The sequence below is a fragment of the Callospermophilus lateralis genome, chromosome X (genome assembly GCF_048772815.1).
Source record: "Callospermophilus lateralis isolate mCalLat2 chromosome X, mCalLat2.hap1, whole genome shotgun sequence".
NCBI lineage: Eukaryota > Metazoa > Chordata > Mammalia > Rodentia > Sciuridae > Callospermophilus > Callospermophilus lateralis.
Window position 1 is genome coordinate 72,181,392 of NC_135325.1, and position 21,119 is coordinate 72,202,510.

Sequence of the window (21,119 nt, forward strand, 5' to 3'; positions counted from 1 at the left end):
ACCTGGATTCCTTGGAATCCGCTTTCTGCGGTCTCGGAATGCTGCACCTGATTGTAGGGCTTCTAGAAGATTATCCATCACACCAGTCTCATCACCCTCTGGAGGAAGGAAAAAATCGGAATTAATCTTGGAGCAATTAAAGTTAAACTACAGGAAAATAAAGGGAAAAACTCCTGTCAGATTTACATAATACCCCTAAATTAAAGACATATATCTGTTTTAACATAATGGATCCTGTCAGTTTCTGGCACCACAGACTACTTTGCTTATTACGCACCATTAAGCAAAATTCATGCCAATCCCACTGTTCTTTCAACTTAAAGACCTTGTCTTTTGTATTATTGATGACACGCTCAGTATGCAAATAAACAGTAGCTGATCAGCTACTGCTGCCTTCCTGTTAAGATTCTTATAAGATATTCCTAAGCAAGAAACCACTGACCCGGCTTAATGCAATCAATGTGCAGGGCGCAATTTGATGAAGCGGAGTTACACAAGGTTAAATACTGATTGTATTAATACCTTCAGCATTCAACCATCATCTGTGATTATCTCAAAAGACACTATTTGCAAAACATATTTGCATTCAATTCCTACCTAATCCATATCCTATACTCATTTTGAAATGCTGACATTGTATAAAGAAAAGATGATCACATTATCTGAAAGGCCACATTCTACATTTGAGTGACATCAGCCAAAGTCTCATTTCCTTTTCAAAATGTTGTCCTGTGTTTAAACTCTTCCTCTGGGAAAAAAAAAACTGTTAAGAAGCCATGAGTGGAATACTCAAAATATGTTCATAGAAATCCCTAACAGAAACAACATTTAAAACATTTTGTCTTACTCTTATCTTTAACAACTGTGGTAATCAAACACACTTTTAAGATTTGTTAGAGCATTTTTCTCAAGGTGTCAATTACCAAAAACTCTATTAAGCTGTGGGAAATCCACAGAGAACTGAGCATTCTCATCCCAAATGGCTAACTGATGACAATGAATTTAACTAGGGGGCTACTTTGAGCAGTAGCTAAATATGTGTGTCTTGGGTAGAAGATATTTTAGGCAGGATGGCTAAGAGGAGAAGGGAGGTGTGAGGGAGAAGACGTTGTTTCTGATGTTACTCCAAAATTAAATCAAAATCCTTCTTTGGGGTATCAGATTAACTAAGGGGCATCAAATTAACTATGGGGTATCAGATCATAGAAAAAAATCTCCTATGGGACAAGAGCAAGCTAAAATCATTTGACTTGAGACTTCTTCAATGTTATAATAATTTATTCTATTTAAATAAATTATCTAGAACAGGATATTAAATACAAAACACGGGGAAACACAGAGGTTCTCAGGTCCTACATTTGGTGAAAATAGGACGAGGCAAGTAGAGCCTCAATGACTAAATAGGAAAAGAGAATTTATTGTGTACTTTTAATATTCAGTGAGGTCTCAGACACATGTGAACCATTACCTGTTCTTTTCAATAGAAAGAAAAGAAGAATTGAAAGAAGGTGGACAGGCTAGAATAAGACTAGCTGCCCATCCTTTTTTTTTCTTTTTTTGCAGTCCTGGGGATTAAACCCAGGGCCTCAAGCATGCTAAGCAAGTGTTCCACAACTGAATTACAGCCCTGGACCCGAGAAAGCCTGCTCCGCACAATAGCTAGCATAAATTGAAATGGACAAAGCATATGTTAGCCAGATCATAATTCTATGATACAGGATTTGAACAGTACCCTAATGTCAGTACTATCTAATTGGTATATAATGAAGATCACAAATGCAAGCCATATCATTTTGCATATTCTGGCAGTCATATTAAAAAAAATTTAAAACCCTACAAAATTTATTTCAATATATTAAGTAAATAGTGAAATAAATATCTACAAAAATTAGTGATATATTTTACATTCCTTTTATCAGATTAAGTCTTAGAATTGTAGGTGTCCTTTGACATACCTCAATTCATATTAGCTGAATTTCAGGTGCTCATTAAGTGCATGTAGCTCATGGTTACAGTACTGTACAGCACAGATAAAAATAATACAAAGTGAATTGATCAGATTTATACTTTAGAAAGACTTGCTGGGTAGCATTATAAAGGATAATAATATCTCCAATAGAAGACAGGGGAAGCTTCAGGAGCAAAGCATAATTATCTAAATAAAACATAAAGTCCTGAAGTAATGAGAAACCAGAGAGAAAAGACAGATATTTTGAAATTATTATTATGGTAAGTAGGACTTTGCTGGGGAGAGGACAGATTGAGGAGGAGGGAAAGGATTCTAAATGACCAGAGATAAACAGTTTGAGAAAAGGTGATGACCTACTAGAAATTCCTAAGTAATAGCTATATAGGGATAACCAGCAGGAACCTGAATATATGGGTGTATAACCGAGAAATGAAATGTGGGTTGGAACTAAAGATTTCTGTGTTATCTGAAGATGGATGAGATTACCCTGACATAGTGTATCAAAAGGAGAGTGGGAGGCAGAAAATGCAATTCTGGAGGACCTCAAATTTTTAAACATCTTGAAAACTTTTTTGAAAACTTTTTAAGTGACAAGTAAAAACTATATGTATTTCTGATATATAACATGATGTTTGAGTAAATGTATATGCCAGGACATGGCTAAATAAAGCTATTTAACATGTATTACCTCATAATTATTTTGTGGTAAAACACTTAAAATCTACTTTCTTAGCAATTTTTAAGTATATAGTATGTGACTATTAATTGTAGCCATCATGATGCACAATAGACCTCTTGTATTTATTCCTCATGTCTAAATGAAATTAATGTCATCTGACCAACATTGCTGCTTGAAACTTCACACATGGCCTAGGACCACAAATTTTAATAGGCAGTAAGGAAAAGCAGAACTACAAAGAGGGGGAAGAAATTTTCAGAGATATACAAGTATAAACAAGAGAGAAGAGCAGCGTAAGTGAATTTCATGTAGCCTTGTAAAAGTGGCAATTATAAAGATTATATATAAATGAATATATGTAAATAAGTGGATAAAAAAAATTCAAAGCAGTATATATTTATGGTTTACAAGAAATAAATGCAAACATAAAATACTTTATAACATAAGGACATTATGGATGTTGTTTTCTAAAAGTTCTTTAATGGGATTATATTGTGATTAGACTAAAAAGTAGGAAACAAAAAATATGACAGAGAAAATTTTAAAAAAAATCACTTTGCTCAACTTAGTGGGTGCCACCTGACAACACTTAGTAAAACACTTCTAGGCTATCATACTTTTCTTCATTATCATAGCCCCTCCCCATCCCGGAGCCTTTTTAGACATCTGTTTTCCTAATGAACCCTACAGTCAAAATTTTATGTCATAGATGTATTGTATATCTGTTGCTGTACTGTGACTCTTTGGAGGACCCCCAAACCTTTGCAATAACTAAGATTTTTTTTCTATCTATCTTCCCAAGAACCAACATTCATCCCCTTGGGGTTTCTAGTGCCCCTGCCAAATATACATGTTAGGTGGTTCTGCTAAAAAACAAACAAAAAAACTGTTTGTAAATATCACATATGTATTATACAAAATAACTATGAGCATATTCAAGGAAAGAAATGTGGGTATCAGTTCATTACTTTTTCCTTTGCTTCATTCGTAAGTTTTGAAAAAGCTGAGTGATTTTCATAAAATATTGAACTCTACTGAATCAAATTTTGTGAATACAATCATAGGATTGCTTTATATTTTAGTGAATCTCCCTAAAACAAAATGGAAGCCAACATGATCATTTGAAGATTAAAATTCATTTTGAATGAATTTCAGTGAAATTTGATCTATGATCAAATTGTGTTTTGACAATTTGATTGGTTTACTTAGAATTTCCAGTTTAATAGAATCATGAACATTTAGTTACATGTGACTAGCTTTGTTTGGTCCATAAGTTTAAAATTAAAAAATAGTTTTAAGTGTTTTTTATCATTTAAAAAAATAAATTTATAATTTTATCAAACACATATGGAACGATGTACCTTCTTACAACTTATAATTCCTATTATACTGAGTGAAAGAATATCAAGGAAAAAAAATGGTGATGCTTTTCAGCCACTAAAATGATTAATACATGGGCATGGCTGAGAAGTAATAATTCAGAGGCCACTTCATAAGCTTTCATTCCAAAATTAGTTCCAGAGCTCTGTGTGAGCTGCTTATCACTGGATAAACTGAAAGGCATGGGTTGAACCTTCTTTTTCATGTTTCCCACAGTATTTATCATTCAGTAGATGTTGAATGCTTCCTGATCTCAATTTACAGTGTTAACATTTACCTATGTTTGCTGACTTAATTTCCCCAAAAGAGTTTAGAGAGGCAACAGATTAAAAATAGAACCTGGTAATTCTCTCTCTTATACCTTTGTGCAAGACTACTTCCTGATGGCTACCACATACTTATGTAGGGACAATTTTCTGTGGATTTTTCACATTTCTATACATTTTACAAACAGAGGCACTGGTGGCCTTTGTTCTGGACTATCCTTTCAAGGACATTTTTATAGAATATAATCTTTTGAGATGGCTTAGTGCCTCTATCCAGTGTAAAGGGTAGATCAGTCTGTTTTGAAGATAGGTTATACCCCCTCCTCACCTCCAGGGTGAATACCAAGTAGGTTTGCTTTCTTACAAAAGATTAGGGTTTTCTTAGCATGGGATTCTTCATCATTGACACAAACCCACTGTGTTCAGCATCCACCGAGCCACAACTTTACACCATCTTATGGGAATTGGAAGGCAATAAAAAGCAATACAAACATGAAGCTCATTCTGCTTGCTATACCATGAGTAACAATGGAATTCTATGTCTCTGACCCAGGAGTCTTGTGTCCTAGGTCAACATCCATTAAACTGAGGCAGGCTAACTTGTTAGCACGTAAAATATCTGAACTCTTCAGTGTTTGAAACTATACTTCCTTTTAATCAAATATTATTAATTAGAATAGCACTTATTATTCTAGAGACTTAAGTGCCTTCCTTTACCAAAAACCCCACTCCATATCACTAGACTTTGAAAACTACTAAACTAAAGCCAATACAGGTCGAGTATCCTTTTTTTTTTATCTGAAATGCTTTGAAGCAGAAGTTTATCAGATTTCAGAGTTCATCGAGTTTTAGAGTTTTTGCCCTGATTTTTACCAGTTGAGCATCCCTAATTAAAAACTCAAAAATTTTTAAAAATGTTTCAAATTTTGGAGTATATATATTTTTTTTATTTTTAGTTTACTGCACTATAAAATCTATTTTATAAAATCCTAAAAACCTGGTCATAATTATGGTTTTAAATAACTATTATAATAACCTTGAATTCTCAAATGCATAATTAAAATGTCTGCAAAAGTTGAGCTGCCAAAGTTGAAGAAAGTTTCTATCAACAAGTAAGTGTTTGTTGACCTCCCAAAAAGCAAAAAGCTTCTTAGTGAAGGCAGGACCCTTCTATATGAGCTAATACTTAAATATATTAATTTATGAAAATAAACTATATTCTCTGTGGACTTGAGGAATTAGGGAAGCCTTAATGGAATGTATTTGTTAAGCCTTTGAAAACATTAAATTTCTGTAGCTCTTTAAGTATTATAATTCCATTTAAGTGACACTGAAATAGACCCCACTCCCTCAAAAAATCAAACCATGACTGGTTAAAAAATATTAAAATCTAAACTTCTTAACTCCTAGTGTACATTCATGTGTGACACTGCATGCATGTGCATGTAAAAATTTACAAATACTGAAATGCAGAGATTTTAAATGTACAAATTGAAGAGTTTTTGAAAATGCATATACCTGTGTAACCACCACCATAATCAAGGTATTCAACATTTCCCTCATGCCTTGTTCATCATTCTTATCCCCATCACTCAGACAACCTGATTTTGATCATCTTATATTAGTTTTGCCTATTCACTTCATTTACTTTTAAAGTGGTAACAACAATCAAGGCACTTTGAATCAGCATATTCACCTGAAATAAAATATACGTGGTGGGTATAATAAACCATAGGGAGAGAAAAAATTTGAAAGATATAAGGATTACAATTAAAGAGGTAAAATTAGAGCCGAAGTTCTGAATGGACTTGTACATTCAAAGTAAGAAGTTTGAATATGTTTCCAGAAACTCTAAAAGCCTTTGTTAGATATTCAGCAGAACTGTAGCATAATAAAGGTGGCATTTAAGATCAGCCTTATAGTAAGATGAAAATGAACCATAGTGGGAAGGAAATCAATTATACAAAGAATAGCACTGAATTCACAGTGAAAAAATATTATTCTGCATATAAATCTGGACAAGATAGGATGGTCAATTTTGGCATTATTGGTAAAAGACTTAATAGAAAAGAAAATTGGTTTTGTGAGCAAGGTCATCGGCAGTAGTAAATGGGAGCTGACAGCATAAGAAAGCAGTGACAAGTGGGGTGTAAGAAAAATCAGTGTTAGATTCAATCTTTTTCACACTATCTATCATGGTCCAGATTAAGAACATGCTGTAAGATGTATATGGATTTGAACATGATACAAAATTAGAAGAATGCTCACTTATCAAAGAGGAAGGAAACAAAATATCTTCTCTGGGACCAAAAAAAAAAATGTTGAGGGATAACAAATAGCTCTTATAATTTAATATGGGACAATAGGAGGTGATATAGACCAAATAAAAGGCTACTACAATATGGTGCAAATAGCACATTGTGCCCAAAGCCCTAAATATCTATGGGTAAAAGTAATAGTATTGTCATAAATGAGTCAGAAATAAGACACAAACTATTTGGCAAAACACTGTAACAAACAGAACAAAAGTCTGAGTAAGTTCCATTCCACAGATATCTAGAAAGTCTCTATCAGATGGGAGGTTTTTGTTAGTTTGTGGCTTAATTGGAAGTCAGTTAATGGTGACTTGGAAAACCAACAGATGGTAACTAAGATAATAGTCTATGAAGTTATTTATGGCCACAAAGTGTTTAAGAAAATCAACATATTATTCCAAAGAGATTAAAAGAGGGAATAAACAGAAAGTCTATGGTTTTAAGGGAAATAATGAAGGCAGATGCTCCTCCTGAAAACAAGAAACTTTCAAGAGGGAAAAGAGGACACAGGAGTTTAGACAAAATTACTAGAAACCACAGGATGAGCTAGGGGCAGTGTAGTAATTACATTATGCAGTAGCTGAAAATTTGTAAAACAAAACAGAAAAACATTTCATTCCCAGGTTGAGGCCTTGCACAGTGGTGTATACACCAAAAAGCAAAATTAAACTCAGAGCAATTAAAATTTAAAACTTTAGGGGAAATTTTCCTTTAGAGAGTTCATTCATTTTGTTATCTCATCTACTTGCTAGAACAGGTAATTAACAGTTTCCTATAGTGAGGTAAATTATCAGATTCCAGATAAACTTCAAAGTGAATACTACTTTTCTAAATAATTTTACTTTAATGTTAACATTGTAGGTACATCTTGTCATGGAATAAATACTTTATTGGAGGTTACAAGATAAGTGGATATTCCACCCCAAAGTGATGAATGAAAGATATCTACAAGATGGTTGTTACCTAAGTTTGTCAGGGAAACTAAACTGGTGAGTTGACTTTCCCTGATGTATTTGGATTTAAAGAGAAGCTTGTTAACACAAATGCATGGATTTCTAATGGTAGAATTTCCATGTAGGAACTTTTTGGCCAAAGGCACATTGCTGGCAGTTTGCCAAAGTAAGAGAGCTTAATAGTAAATGGTAGCTAAAAAAAATAATATTTATGCTTACTAATTTTTCCCTCAGTTACCTATATGCTATAAGATTGGGGAAAGAAAATTATACATTCTATAAATAAGCAAACGACCAATAAACCTGAATATTAAGGCTTACCAGAAAAACCACTGTTGATGCCTCTGGTAAAATATCTCACATTCAGTATTTTAAATAATTAATATTTCAAAGAGACCTTTGAAATACTCTGTGTGTCTTATCAGAATCAATCATTTACTAAGGGCATGGAACACTTGTGAAAGAAAAAGCAAGTAAAAACAAACTTGGAAAAAGAACAAATTTAACTCAATTCAAAATCACCTACCAAATAAATCTAAGTTTACTTTTGGAAAAAATGAAGAAAAATGTTTTGGGAGTTATGAATATTAATATCTATCATTTGTTGAGTACTTATTATCTGTAAGGCACTGTTTTAAAGGATTTATATTGAATCCCCACACCAACTTATTTTTATTTTCCAGGTTAAGAAACTGAGGCACATTCAGGTGAATTAACTTACTCCAGGTCACATAGCTGGAAAGTGACAGAACCAGCATTAGAATACATGAGGTGCATTCAGTAGGGGGTATTAAACTATAGTCCTTGTGGTTAAATCCATCCTACCACCTGTTTTTGTACAGCCCACTTACTAAGATTGTTTTCACATTTAAAAGGGTCTTAAAAACTAAAAAGAAGATTTTGTGTTACATAAGAATTTGACAAAATTCAAACTTCAGTCCCCAACTTTTATGGAAACACAGCCAGGTTTATTCATTATACCCTGTTTATGATGACTTTTAGCTACAATGACAGAATTTAGTGGAGACAGAGACTTCATGGCCCTTGAAGCCTAAAATATTTACTAGTTGATTCTTTATAGAAAAAGTTTGCTGAATCCTACTCTATACACACCATTGATATAAACACTATGCTAAGTACAGACATTTGTGGATTTTACAATCTTCCTCTAAGGTGCTGAAGCACTTTGGCAAGGGCCAGCCATAACTTAAAAGAAAGCCTCATCACAAGGGGAATGTAGGAACGAATAATAGCATTCAATATAAGTCTACCTGCAAATGAGATGTTTGTATTTTGGGGGGCCAGAGCCAAGAGTGAGACCGTAACAAAGCTATCCATATTGACATTTAAGAGTTCCTGAAGTCCAGTTGCAAAAGAACAGTCACAAAGAGAAGAATTTTTCCAAAAGCCAGTGGGAGATCTACTTTCCAAGTTTTCCTTTCCTGAGATTCTGCCTCTAATACTGGGTTCATTCAGCTTCTTTCCAAAAGGCCTAACTCCTTACCTATGGACTTCATCTGGACTGCCATAATAGAATATAATACTATTATAATAAACTCATCTTCATAAGAAATACAAACACAATCCTACTGGAGGGTAGCTTCCAGAGCACCATCAAGAGGACAAATGTGTATTTATATCTTCCTAGAATACTTAGTATAAATACAAGGCAAGAGTGGGATAGAAGTGACTTTTCAAGAATTGCTCTCATGAGAGTGCAGTCAGGCATTTGTAACAAATGTCACACATCAGAGCAATAATGGCAATTTACCATCAAATATAAAAATGTTGTAAATGAGGGAAATGTTACTCTTAATTGTTGATGCTTGGGATGCAGGGAACAAGTGGACAATTCAAAAACCGCTAATCCAACTTTGAATGATAGTGTTCTTTCTTTGCTCGTGAGATTCTATAATGAATCAACTTGCCCACCAACTGCCTACAGAACTGTGGAAAGGCGATAAAGACTTTACTCCATTTTTTTGCACAAGAACTTAACTGCTATTTATTTTTCAAGTACAATAAGAAGTTTTTGTTTGAGTTTTATATATACCCTAGATATTAGTGCTCTATCTGATGCATGACGGGTGAAAATTTGCTCCCAAGATGTAGGCTCTCTATTCACCTCACAGATTGTTTCTTTTGCTGAAGAAAAGATTTTTTGAGTCCATCCAATCTATTGATTCTTGGTTTTAATTCTTGCACTATAGGAATCTTATTAAGGAAGTTGGGGCCTAATCTCACATGAGGAAGATTAGGGCCTACTTTTTCTTGTAGTAGATGCAGAGTCTCTGGTTTAATTCCTAGGTCCTTGATCCACTTTGAGTTGAGTTTTGTGCATGATGAGAGATAAGGATTTAATTTCATTTTGTTGCATATGGATTTCCAGTTTTCCCAGCACCATTTGTTGAAGAGGCTATCTTTTCTCCAACGCATGTTTTTGACACCTTTGTCTAATATAACATCATTGTAATTTTGTGGGTTAGTCTCTGTGTCCTTTATTCTGTACCATTGGTCTACCAGTCTGTTTTGGTGCCAGTAACATGTTGTTTTTGTTACTATTGCTGTGTATTAAAGTTTAAGGTCTGGTATGAATGTCACTTGCTTCACTCTTCCTGCTAAGGATTGTTCCAGTTATTCTGGCTCTCTTATTTTTTCAGATTAATTTCATGATTGCTTTTTCTATTTCTATGACGAATGCCATTGGGATTTTGATCAGAATCACATTAAATCTGTATACTTCTTTTGGTAGTATGGTCATTTTGATAATATTAATTCTGTCTACCCAAGAGCAAGATAGATCTTTCCATCTTCTAAGATCTTCTTTGGTTTCTTTTTTACGGTTCTGTAGTTTTCATTGTATAGTTTTTTCACCTCTTCTGTTGATTCCCAAGTATTTTATTTTAAAACAAATACCCCAATCCATAAATGGGCCAAGGACCTGAACAGACACTTCTCAGAAGAGGATATACAATCAATCAACAAATATATGAAAAAATATTCAACGTATCTAGCAATTAGAGAAATGCAAATCAAAACTACTCTAAGATAACATCTCACTCCAGTCAGAATGGCAGCTATTATGAAGACAAACAACAATAAGTGTTGACAAGGACGTGAGGAAAAAGGCACACTCATACATTGCTGGTGGGACTGCAAATTGTGCAGCCAGTATGGAAAGCAGTATAGAGATTCCTTGGAAAACTGGGAATGGAACCACCATTTGACCCAGCTATCTCTCTCCTCAGTCTATACTCAAAGGACTTAAAAATAGCATACTACGGGGACACAGCCACATCAATGTTTATAGCAGCACAATTCTCAATAGCTAAACTGTGGAACCAACCTAGATGCCCTTCAGTAGATGAATGGATTAAAAATGTGGCATATATACACAATGGAATATTACTTGGCAAAAGAAGAGAATAAAATCATGGCATTTGCAGGGAAATGGATTGAGTCAGAGAAGATAATGTTAAGTGAAGTTAGCCAATCCCCAAAAAACAAGTGTCAAATGTTTTTTCTGATATAAGGTGACTGACTCATAGTGGGGTAGGGAGGGTGAGCATGGGAGGAATAGACCGGGTAGGGAGGGTGAGCATGGGAGGAATAGACCAATTCTATAGATAGGGCAGAGGGATAGGAGGGGAAGAGAGGGGGCAGGGGGTTAGCAATGATGGTGGAATGTGGTGGACATCCTTATCCAAAGTACATGTATGAAGACATGAATTGGTGTGAAAATACTTTCTATATAACCAGAGATATGAACAATTGTGCTCTATATGTGCAATGAGAATTGCAATGCATTCCGCTGTCATGTATTTAAAAAATAAAATCAATTTTAAAAAGAAGTTCTTATTTGTATAGTTTTCTGAATACCTTACTTTTGAATGTTTACAGAGTGCACACTGATGCAGAAATATGATGTGTCCTTAATACAATTACCTTTTTCAAACTGAGGAATACACTAGAATTTTTACTTGATAGTATGCTAGATTTTGCCTTTTTATAAAAGCAAAAGCAGTTTGAAAAAAGGCAAGTAATATACAGAGAAGTCTCATTTCAGTGACTGTATGAACATAAATTTCTTTTTTTTGGGGGGAGGTTTTCTTCAATTCTGTTCCCATACATGGAATGTCAAATCTCCTTTTCATGTTCTATATGAAACCTTGGGAAGATACCAGAATTTTTTTGCCATATTTCCAATATTAATCTTATATGTGCTTCAAAGTGTTTCTCTTTTCCACTGCTGGTTAGTCCTTTGGACAAGGTCACTTGAAGGGACAAACGGGTAGCATAGTCTGTCCCACTACTCCTTCTCTTCCCTCCCATGGAGGAACTAGATCCTCTAGTTAGGTAGGGCACAGAGGAAGGAGGAAAAAAAAAAGAAGGGATGTCTACTATTTAACTGGTGACTGTTTAACTCTCTTGACAAATGTTAGATGTTTTAGTGTAAAGGAGAAGTAAGGAGGAACAGGAAATAGGGTTTAGCAGCTGCATGGTAAGGCTGCATGAGGAACTGAAACAGTGCATAAGATATAATCATGAGGGACTGGGATTGTGGCTCAGTGGTATAATGCTTGCCTAGCATGCATGAGGCACTGGGTTCAATCCCCAGAACCACATAAAAGAACAACAACAACAACTTAAAAAAAAACTAGAGAGCCACCAGGCGCCTGCAAGGTAGGCAGACCTGCGACTCACCAGCAGATCAGGCCCAGCAACCCGCGGAGCGGCAGAGCCACCCCCGTGCCTGCAAAGTAGGTGTACCTGCCACCCACCGGCAGGTCAGGCCCAGAAACCCGTGGAGGGGCACAGCTGCTCCAAGCGCCTGCAAGGTAGGCGGAACCGTGACCACCAACAAAACAGGCCCAGTGGCCCACCAGACACATCATCCCGATTGGGGGAGGGGCAGAGCCGCCGGGCGCCTGCAAGGTAGGCAGACCTGCGACCCACCAGCAGAACAGGCACAGCAATCCGCAGAGCGGCAGAGCCACCCCCCGCGCCTGCAAGGTAGGCGGACCTGCGACCCACTGGCAGGTCAGGTCCAGCAAACTGCTGAGGGGCACAGCTGCCCCACGCGCCTGCAAGGTAGGCCGAACCGTGACCACCGACAGAACAGGCCCAGCGGCCCGCCAGACACATCTCCCCGGTTTGGGGAGGGGCAGAGCCGCCGGGCATCTGCAAGGTAGGCAGACCTGCGACTCACCAGCAGATCAGGCCCAGAAACCCGCGGAGCGGCACAGCCACCCCCCACGCCTGCAACGTAGGTGCACCCGCCACCTACCAGCAGGTCATGCCCAGCAACCCGTGGAGGGGCACAGCTGCTCCAAGCACCTGCAGGGTAGGCGGAACCGTGACCACCGACAAAACAGGCCCAGTGGCCCGCCAGACACATCGCCCCGGTTGGGGGAGGGGCAGAGCCGCCACCAGCGCCTGCTAGGTAGACAGACCTGCAACCAACAGACAGAACAGGCCTAGCGGCCAGCAGAGGGGCAGAGCCGCTGCTCGCGCCTGCAAGTTAGGCGAATCTGCAACCCATCGGAAGAACAGGCCCAGCGGCCTGCAGAGGGTCTGAGCCGCCGCCCGCGCCTGCAAGGTAGGCGGACCTGCGACCACCTGAAGAACAGGCCCACCGAAAGTACAGGCCCAGCGGCCTGCCGGCGTGGTAGGCACATTGCCCCAATTGGAGGATTGTCAGAACCACCGCCAAAGCCTGCAAGGGAGACTTTGCAACTATACAAGAGCAATATAAATATATAGGGGGAAAAATCAATAACACAACAGTTTCACCAAACAGAAAGAAACGCAATCAGTATGAAAAGACAAGGAAAGAAAGGACCACAAGCAATGCAGGTCAACTCAACTTTAGAAGAGGTAATATCTGCAGCAGATGGAATGTCAGATAAAGAATTCAGGATATACATGCTTCAGATGATATGGAGTCTCAAGGAAGACATTAGACAGCAAAATCAGACAATGAAAGACCACTTCGACCACTTCGACAATGAATTACATAAACAAATCCAAGAAGCAAAAGATCAATTATACAGGGAGATAGAGGTTATAAAAAACAAACAGAAATCCTAGAAATGCAGGAAGCAATAAACCAACTTAAAAACTCAATTGAGAATACTACCAGCAGAGTAGAACACTTAGAAGATAGAACATCAGACAATGAAGACAAAGTATTTCAACTGGAGAAGAACATAGACAGCTCAGCAAAACTGTTAAGAAACCATGAGCAGAACATTCAAGAAATATGGGATAACATAAAGAGACCAAACTTAAGAGTCATTGGGATACAGGAAGGTATAGAGGTCCAAACCAAAGGAATGAGCAATCTATTCAATGAAATAATATGAGAAAACTTCCCAGACTTGAAGAATGAGACAGAATCCCAAATCCTAGAAGCCTACAGGACGCCGAATGTGCAAAATCATAAGAGATCCACACCTAGACACATTATAATGAAGATGCCCAACATACGGAATAAGGAGAGAATTTTAAAAGCTACAAGAGAAAGGAAGCAGATTACATTTAGGGGTAAACCAATCAGGATAACAGCTGATCTTTCAACACAGACTCTGAAAGCTAGAAGATCCAGGAATAACATATTTCAAACACTGAAAGAAAATGGGTTCCAACCAAGAATTGTGTATCCAGCGAAATTAAGCTTCAGGATGGAAGATGAAATTAAAACCTTCCATGATAAACAAAAGTTAAAAGAATTTGCAGCTAGAAAACCATCTCTTCAAAACATCCTTGGCAAAATATTTCAGGAAGAGGAAATGGAAAATATCAATGAAAACCAACAGTGGGAGGTAGTACAGTAAAGGGGGGGGGATAATCAAAGAGGAAAACAAACCATGTTTAATAACATAAATAAACAAATATGGCTGGAAGAACAACCCATATCTCAATAATAACCCTAAATGTTAATGGCTTAAACTCACCAATTAAGAGACACAGGCTAGTAGAATGGATCACAAAACAAGACCCAACAATATGTTGCCTTCAGGAGACGCATTTGATAGGAAAAGACATACATAGACTGAAAGTGAAAGGTTGGGAAAAATCATATCACTCATATGGACTTCGGAAACAAGCAGGAGTGTCCCTACTCATATCAAATAAAATAGATTTCAAGCCAAAGTTAATCCAAAGGGATAAAGAGGGACACTACATACTGCTCAAGGGAACCATACACCAACAAGACATAGCAATCATAAATATATATGCCCCAAACAATGGTGCAGCTATGTTCATCAAACAAACTCTTCTCAAGTTCAAGAGTCTAATAGACCACCATACAATAATCATGGGAGACTTCAACACACCTCTCTCACCACTGGACAGATCTTCCAAACAAAAGTTGAATGAGGAAACTATAGAACTCAATAACATAATTAATAACCTAGACTTAATTGACATATATAGAATATACCACCCAAGATCAAGCAGTTACACTTTTTTCTCAGCAGCACATGGATCCTTCTCAAAAATAGATCATATACTATGTCACAGGGCAACTCTTAGACAATATAAAGGAGTAGAGATAATACCATGCATCTTATCTGATCATAATGGAATGAAATTGAAAATCAACGATAAAAGAAGTAAGGAAAAATCATGCATCACTTGGAGAATGAACAATAGGCTACTGAATGATCAATGGGTTATAGAAGACATCAAGGAGGAAATTAAAAAATTCTTAGAGATAAATGAAAACACAGACACAACATATCGGAATCTATGGGACACATTGAAAGCAGTTCTAAGAGGAAAATTTATTGCTTGGAGGTCATTCCTTAAAAAAAGAAAAAACCAACAAATAAATGATCTAATACTTCATCTCAAAATCCTAGAAAAAGAAGAGCAAAACAACAGCAAAAGAAGTAGAAGGCAAGAAATAATTAAAATCAGAGCTGAAATTAATGAAATCGAAACAAAAGAAACAATTGAAAAAATTGACAAAACTAAAAGTTGGTTCTTTGAAAAAATAAATAAAATGGACAGACCCTTAGCCACGCTAACGAAGAGAAGAAGAGAGAGACCTCAAATTACTAGCATACGGGATGAAAAAGGCAATATCACAACAGACACTTCAGAAATACAGAAGATTATCAGAAATTATTTTTAATCCTTATACTCCAATAAAATAGAAGATAGTGAAGGCATCGATAAATTTCTTAAGTCATATGATCTGCCCAGATTGAGTCAGGAGGATATTGACAACCTAAACAGACCAATATCAATTGAGGAAATAGAAGAAACCATCAAAAGACTACCAACTAAGAAAAGCCCAGGACCAGATGGGTATACAGCAGAGTTTTACAAAACCTTTAAAGAGGAACTAATACCAATACTTTTCAAGCTATTTCAGGAAATAGAAAAAGAGGGAGAACTTCCAAATTCATTCTACGAGGCCAACATCACCCTGATTCCTAAACCAGACAAAGACACTTCAAAGAAAGAAAACTACAGACCAAAATCTCTAATGAACCTAGATGCAAAAATCCTCAATAAAATTCTGGCAAACCAGATACAAAAATATATCAAAAAAATTGTGCACCATGATCAGGTAGGATTTATCCCTGGGATGCAAGTTTGGTTCAATATACAGAAATCAATAAATGTTATTCACCACATCAATAGGCTTAAAAATAAGAACCATATGATCATCTCGATAGATGCGGAAAAAGCATTCGACAAAGTACAGCATCCCTTTATGTTCAAAACTCTAGAAAAACTAGGGATAACAGGAACATACCTCAATATTGTAAAAGCAATCTATGCTAAGCCTCAGGCTAGCATCATTCTGAATGGAGAAAAACTGAAGGCATTCCCTCTAAAATCTGGAACAAGACAGGGATGCCCTCTCTCACCACTTCTGTTCAACATAGTTCTCGAATCACTGGCCAGAGCAATTAGACAGAAGAAAGAAATCAAAGGCATAAAAATAGGAAAAGAAGAACTCAAATTATCACTATTTGCAGATGACATGATTCTATACCTAGCAGACCCAAAAGGGTCTACAAAGAAACTATTAGAGCTAATAAATGAATTCAGCAAAGTGGCAGGATATAAAATCAACATGCAAAAATCAAAGGCATTCCTGTATATCAGCGACAAATCCTCTAAAATGGAAATGAGGACAACCACTCCATTCACAATATCCTCAAAAAAAATACAATACTTGGGAATCAACCTAACAAAAGAAGTGAAAGACTTATACAATGAAAACTACAGAACCCTAAAGAGAGAAATAGAAGAAGATCTTAGAAGATGGAAAAATATACCCTGTTCATGGATAGGTAGAACTAACATCATCAAAATGGCCATATTACCAAAAGTTTGCTATAGGTTTAATGCAATGCCAATCAAAATCCCAAGGGCATTTCTTGTAGAAATAGAGAAAGCAATCATGAAATTCATATGGAAAAATAAAAGACCCAGAATAGCAAAAACAATGCTAAGCAGGAAGTGTGAATCAGGTGGTATAGCTATACCAGACTTCAAACTATACTACAGAGCAATAGTAAGAAAAACAGCGTGGTACTGGTACCAAAACAGGCGGGTGGACCAATGGTACAGAATAGAGGACACAGAAACCAATCCACAAAATTACAACTATCTTATATTCGATAAAGGGGCTAAAAGCATGCAATGGAGGAAGGATAGCATCTTCAACAAATGGTGTTGGGAAAACTGGAAATCCATATGCAACAAAATGAAACTGAATCCCTTTCTCTCACCATGCACAAACGTTAACTCAAAGTGGATCAAGGAACTTGATATCAAATCAGAGACATGGCGTCTGATAGAAGAAAAAGTTGGCTATGATCTACATACTGTGGGGTCGGGCTCCAAATTCCTCAATAGGACACCCATAGCACAAGAGTTAATAACTAGAATTAAAAATGGGACTTACTCAAACTAAAAAGTTTTTTCCTCAGCAAAAGAAACAATAAGAGAGGTAAATAGGGAGCCTACGTCCTGGGAACAAATCTTTACTCCTCACACTTCTGACAGAGCCCTAATATCCAGAATATACAAAGAACTAAAAAAATTAGACAATAAGATAACAAATAACCCAATCAACAAATGGGCCAAGGACATTTCTCAGAGGAGGACATACAATCAATCAACAAGTACATGAAAAAATGCTCACCATCTCTAGCAGTCAGAGAAATGCAAATCAAAACCACCCTAAGATACCATCTCACTCCAGTAAGATTGGCAGCCATTAGGAAGTCAAACAACAACAAGTGCTGGCGAGGATGTGGGGAAAAGGGTTCACTTGTACATTGCTGGTGGGACTGCAAATTGGTGCGGCCAATTTGGAAAGCAGTATGGAGATTTCTTGGAAAGCTCGGAATGGAACCACCATTTGACCCAGATATTCCCCTACTCGGTCTATTCCCTAAAGACCTAAAAAGAGCACACTATAGGGACACTGCTACATCCATGTTCATAGCAGCACAATTCACAATAGCAAGACTGTGGAACCAACCTAGATGCCCTTCAATAGACGAATGGATAAAAAAAAATGTGGCATTTATACACAATGGAGTATTACTCTGCATTAAAAAATGACAAAATCATAGAATTTGGAGGGAAATGGATGGCATTAGAGCAGATTATGCTAAGTGAAGCTAGCCAATCCCTTAAAAACAAATGCCAAATGTCTTCTTTGATATAAGGAGAGTAACTAAGAACAGAGTAGGGACGAAGAGCATGAGAAGAAGATTAACATTAAACAGGGTTGAGAGGTGGGAGGGAAAGGGAGAGAGAAGGGAAATTGAATGTAAATGGAAGGAGACCCTCAGGGGTATACAAAATTACATACAAGAGGAAGTGAGGGGAAAGGGGGAAAAATATAAGGGGGAGAAATGAATTACAGTAGAGGGGGTAGAGAGAGAAGAGGGGAGGGGAGTGGGGAGGGGGGATAGTAGAGGATAGGAAAGGCAGCAGAATACAACAGACACTAGTATGGCAATATGTAAATCAATGGATGTGCAACTGATGTGATTCTGCAATCTGTATACGGGGTAAAAATGGGAGTTCATATCCCACTTGAATCAAAGTGTGAAATATGATATATCAAGAACTATGTAATGTTTTGAACAACCAACAATAAAAATTAATTTAAAAAAATAAAAATAAATAAAAATAAAAATAATAAATTAAAAAAAACTAAACAAAATAAAGGTATTGTGTCCATCTACAACTAAATATATATCTTTTAAAAAGATAAACATGACTCTCTTTGCCTACAGGAACAATAACTGTCCTAAATAACATTAATATTATTTACATTTATATCTTGATGTCCATTGTTATCTATGCACACACTCTACCCATGGGTACCTACTCTATTTGTTTTTATTTTCTCTTCTGCCATTTGCCAACTAATTCTCCATCTTGGTGTCTTTGAGTTCAACATACCATGTCCAAAAAATATAACAAATTAATTCAACTAGTATGGAACAGCAATTTTGGAGAAGTATTTTTTCCAGGTCATCTCTTATGGCTATCTTTGGGTCAAGAATCTATCTCTTGCCCAATTTGAAAGGGAAGAAATATCACATGATACAAAACATAATCAGCAATGCATATGAGGTTGCCTATAGACACTTGCTTCAGAAAAAGAGCTGAAAGTATGTACTCCTGATATGCTAAATCTCAACATGAAAATTTACACTGATTTATCAAGATAGGAGAGTGGAGGATTTACCTTTAAGGTTTTTTGTTTGTTTGTTTGTTTGCTTGGTTGTTTATGTTGGTACCAGGGATTGAACTCAGGGGCACTCAACCACTGAGCCACATCCCCAACCCTATTTTGTGTTTTATTTAGAGACTGGGTCTCACTGACTTGCTTAGTGCCTCGCTTTTGCTGAGGCTACCTCTGAACTGGGGATCTTCTTGCCTCAGCCTCTCAAGCTGCTGGGATTACAGGTGTGCACACCGTGCTGGCAGGCTTGGAATTTTTTAATGTTCTTTGAAACATATTTTTCATCACTAAATTTAGTATTTAAGCTGTACTACTTCTTTACAGACAAAATATCTCAGAATCAGAGTTCCCTCCCCAAACTTCACTCACTCCATAACCAAGATTATTACTACATGAATAAGCTTTTTGAATTCCCAGTTTCTAGTCTCTCCCATTATGAAACTACTACTTTAATCATACTATCCCCTTTTCTAAGATTCAGTGCTCATCAGATCCAATTCAAATTATAATGGTCTCATAAAGTACTTCCAAAGTTTTCTTTGGCTTCTGCAGCTACATCTGCCAAACATTTCTATGGATGGATCATTTTGTATATACCCTAAGTGTTCACACCTGATCATTTCCCCTTACATATTTAATTTAGAAAATAAAAGATCAATGTAAATTCTGAAGAAAACAGTAAAAGATATTTTACATTTACAAGTTTAAGTGGGTACAGTATGAAAGATTATGGTATGAATATATTTTAACTCACCAGATATATTACAGGGTTCAAATATCTAGAGTGTTTGCTTTGGAAACACCTATTCGGGTAATTTAAACAATTTATATAAATATATATTAATAGTATTGCTTTATTAAATAATTAAATTCAGATGGACTTTAATTATAGTCTTTATAAAATAAAAGTTGGTCTCCAGTAGACAAAAAATTAATTTCAAAATAAATAAATAAATACCCCCTCCCTAAGGCAGATACTCATAGTAAATTTAACATACTGCTACTACCATTTAATTGAATCTAACCTTTAAATTAAAAAAGAAGATATATTAAAAGTAATATGATAATTGCATATTAGGTGGTATTGCCTTATGCTGTTGCAAATAATCAAGGAAGCACTGATTAACCTCTTCATTACTTTAAAATGTTCATCTGGGAAAAAAGTAGCTTTTCCTACTTTAAATTTTCTAAAATTGAAACCCACAGAGCTACTGAGAGCACAGGGCAATAAAGCACAGGGTGGTTCATTAGAGGAAGTCTATGATTATAGATTACTGAGCAAATAATACAGATGCCATTGAATTACATGAGAGCTGATCAGTTACCAGAAAATGGTTTCAGAATTACAAAATTAGGTACTGATACCTTAGAGATATAATTATGTCAATTTCTGAACATTATGTGGTTCTTTTAAAATAAAGTTATGGATTGACAATTACACACAAACAACATGTAAAAGGCTGGTGAAACCAGAAAAAAAAAATACTGGCATTTAAAGATTGTCATTTCTTGGAGCTTAACTTCATAAATGGCTTTAGCTGATGTGTCTACTTGACCTTTGCATTGTTTTTTGAATTCAAAAACTTCCATGGTTTACATCATATACTATCATATAAAGAAACCATGCTGCTGGGCTATGGCTGTGGCTCAGTGGTAGTGCATTTGCATGGCATGTGTTAGGCACTGGGTTTGATTCTCAGCACCACATATAAAATAAATAAATAAATAAAGGCCTATCAACACTTTAAAAAAATTTTTAAAAGAAACCATGCTGTTCTCCAGTTAACGTTTTGTCAATAGTGTTTGTAAATATTGTTGTA

General features: G+C 36.3%; 1 protein-coding gene across 2 annotated transcripts in view; it reads right to left on the reverse strand.

The window, feature by feature from the left end:
- Diaph2 (diaphanous related formin 2) overlaps positions 1 to 21,119 on the reverse strand; it is an 826,282-nt gene that overhangs the window by 154,819 nt on the left and 650,344 nt on the right. For both annotated transcript variants that reach the window (XM_077107725.1, XM_077107726.1), the window contains one exon: positions 3 to 98. In XM_077107725.1, the coding sequence (XP_076963840.1) occupies positions 3 to 98 (96 nt within the window). The remainder of the gene's footprint in view (positions 1 to 2; positions 99 to 21,119) is intronic.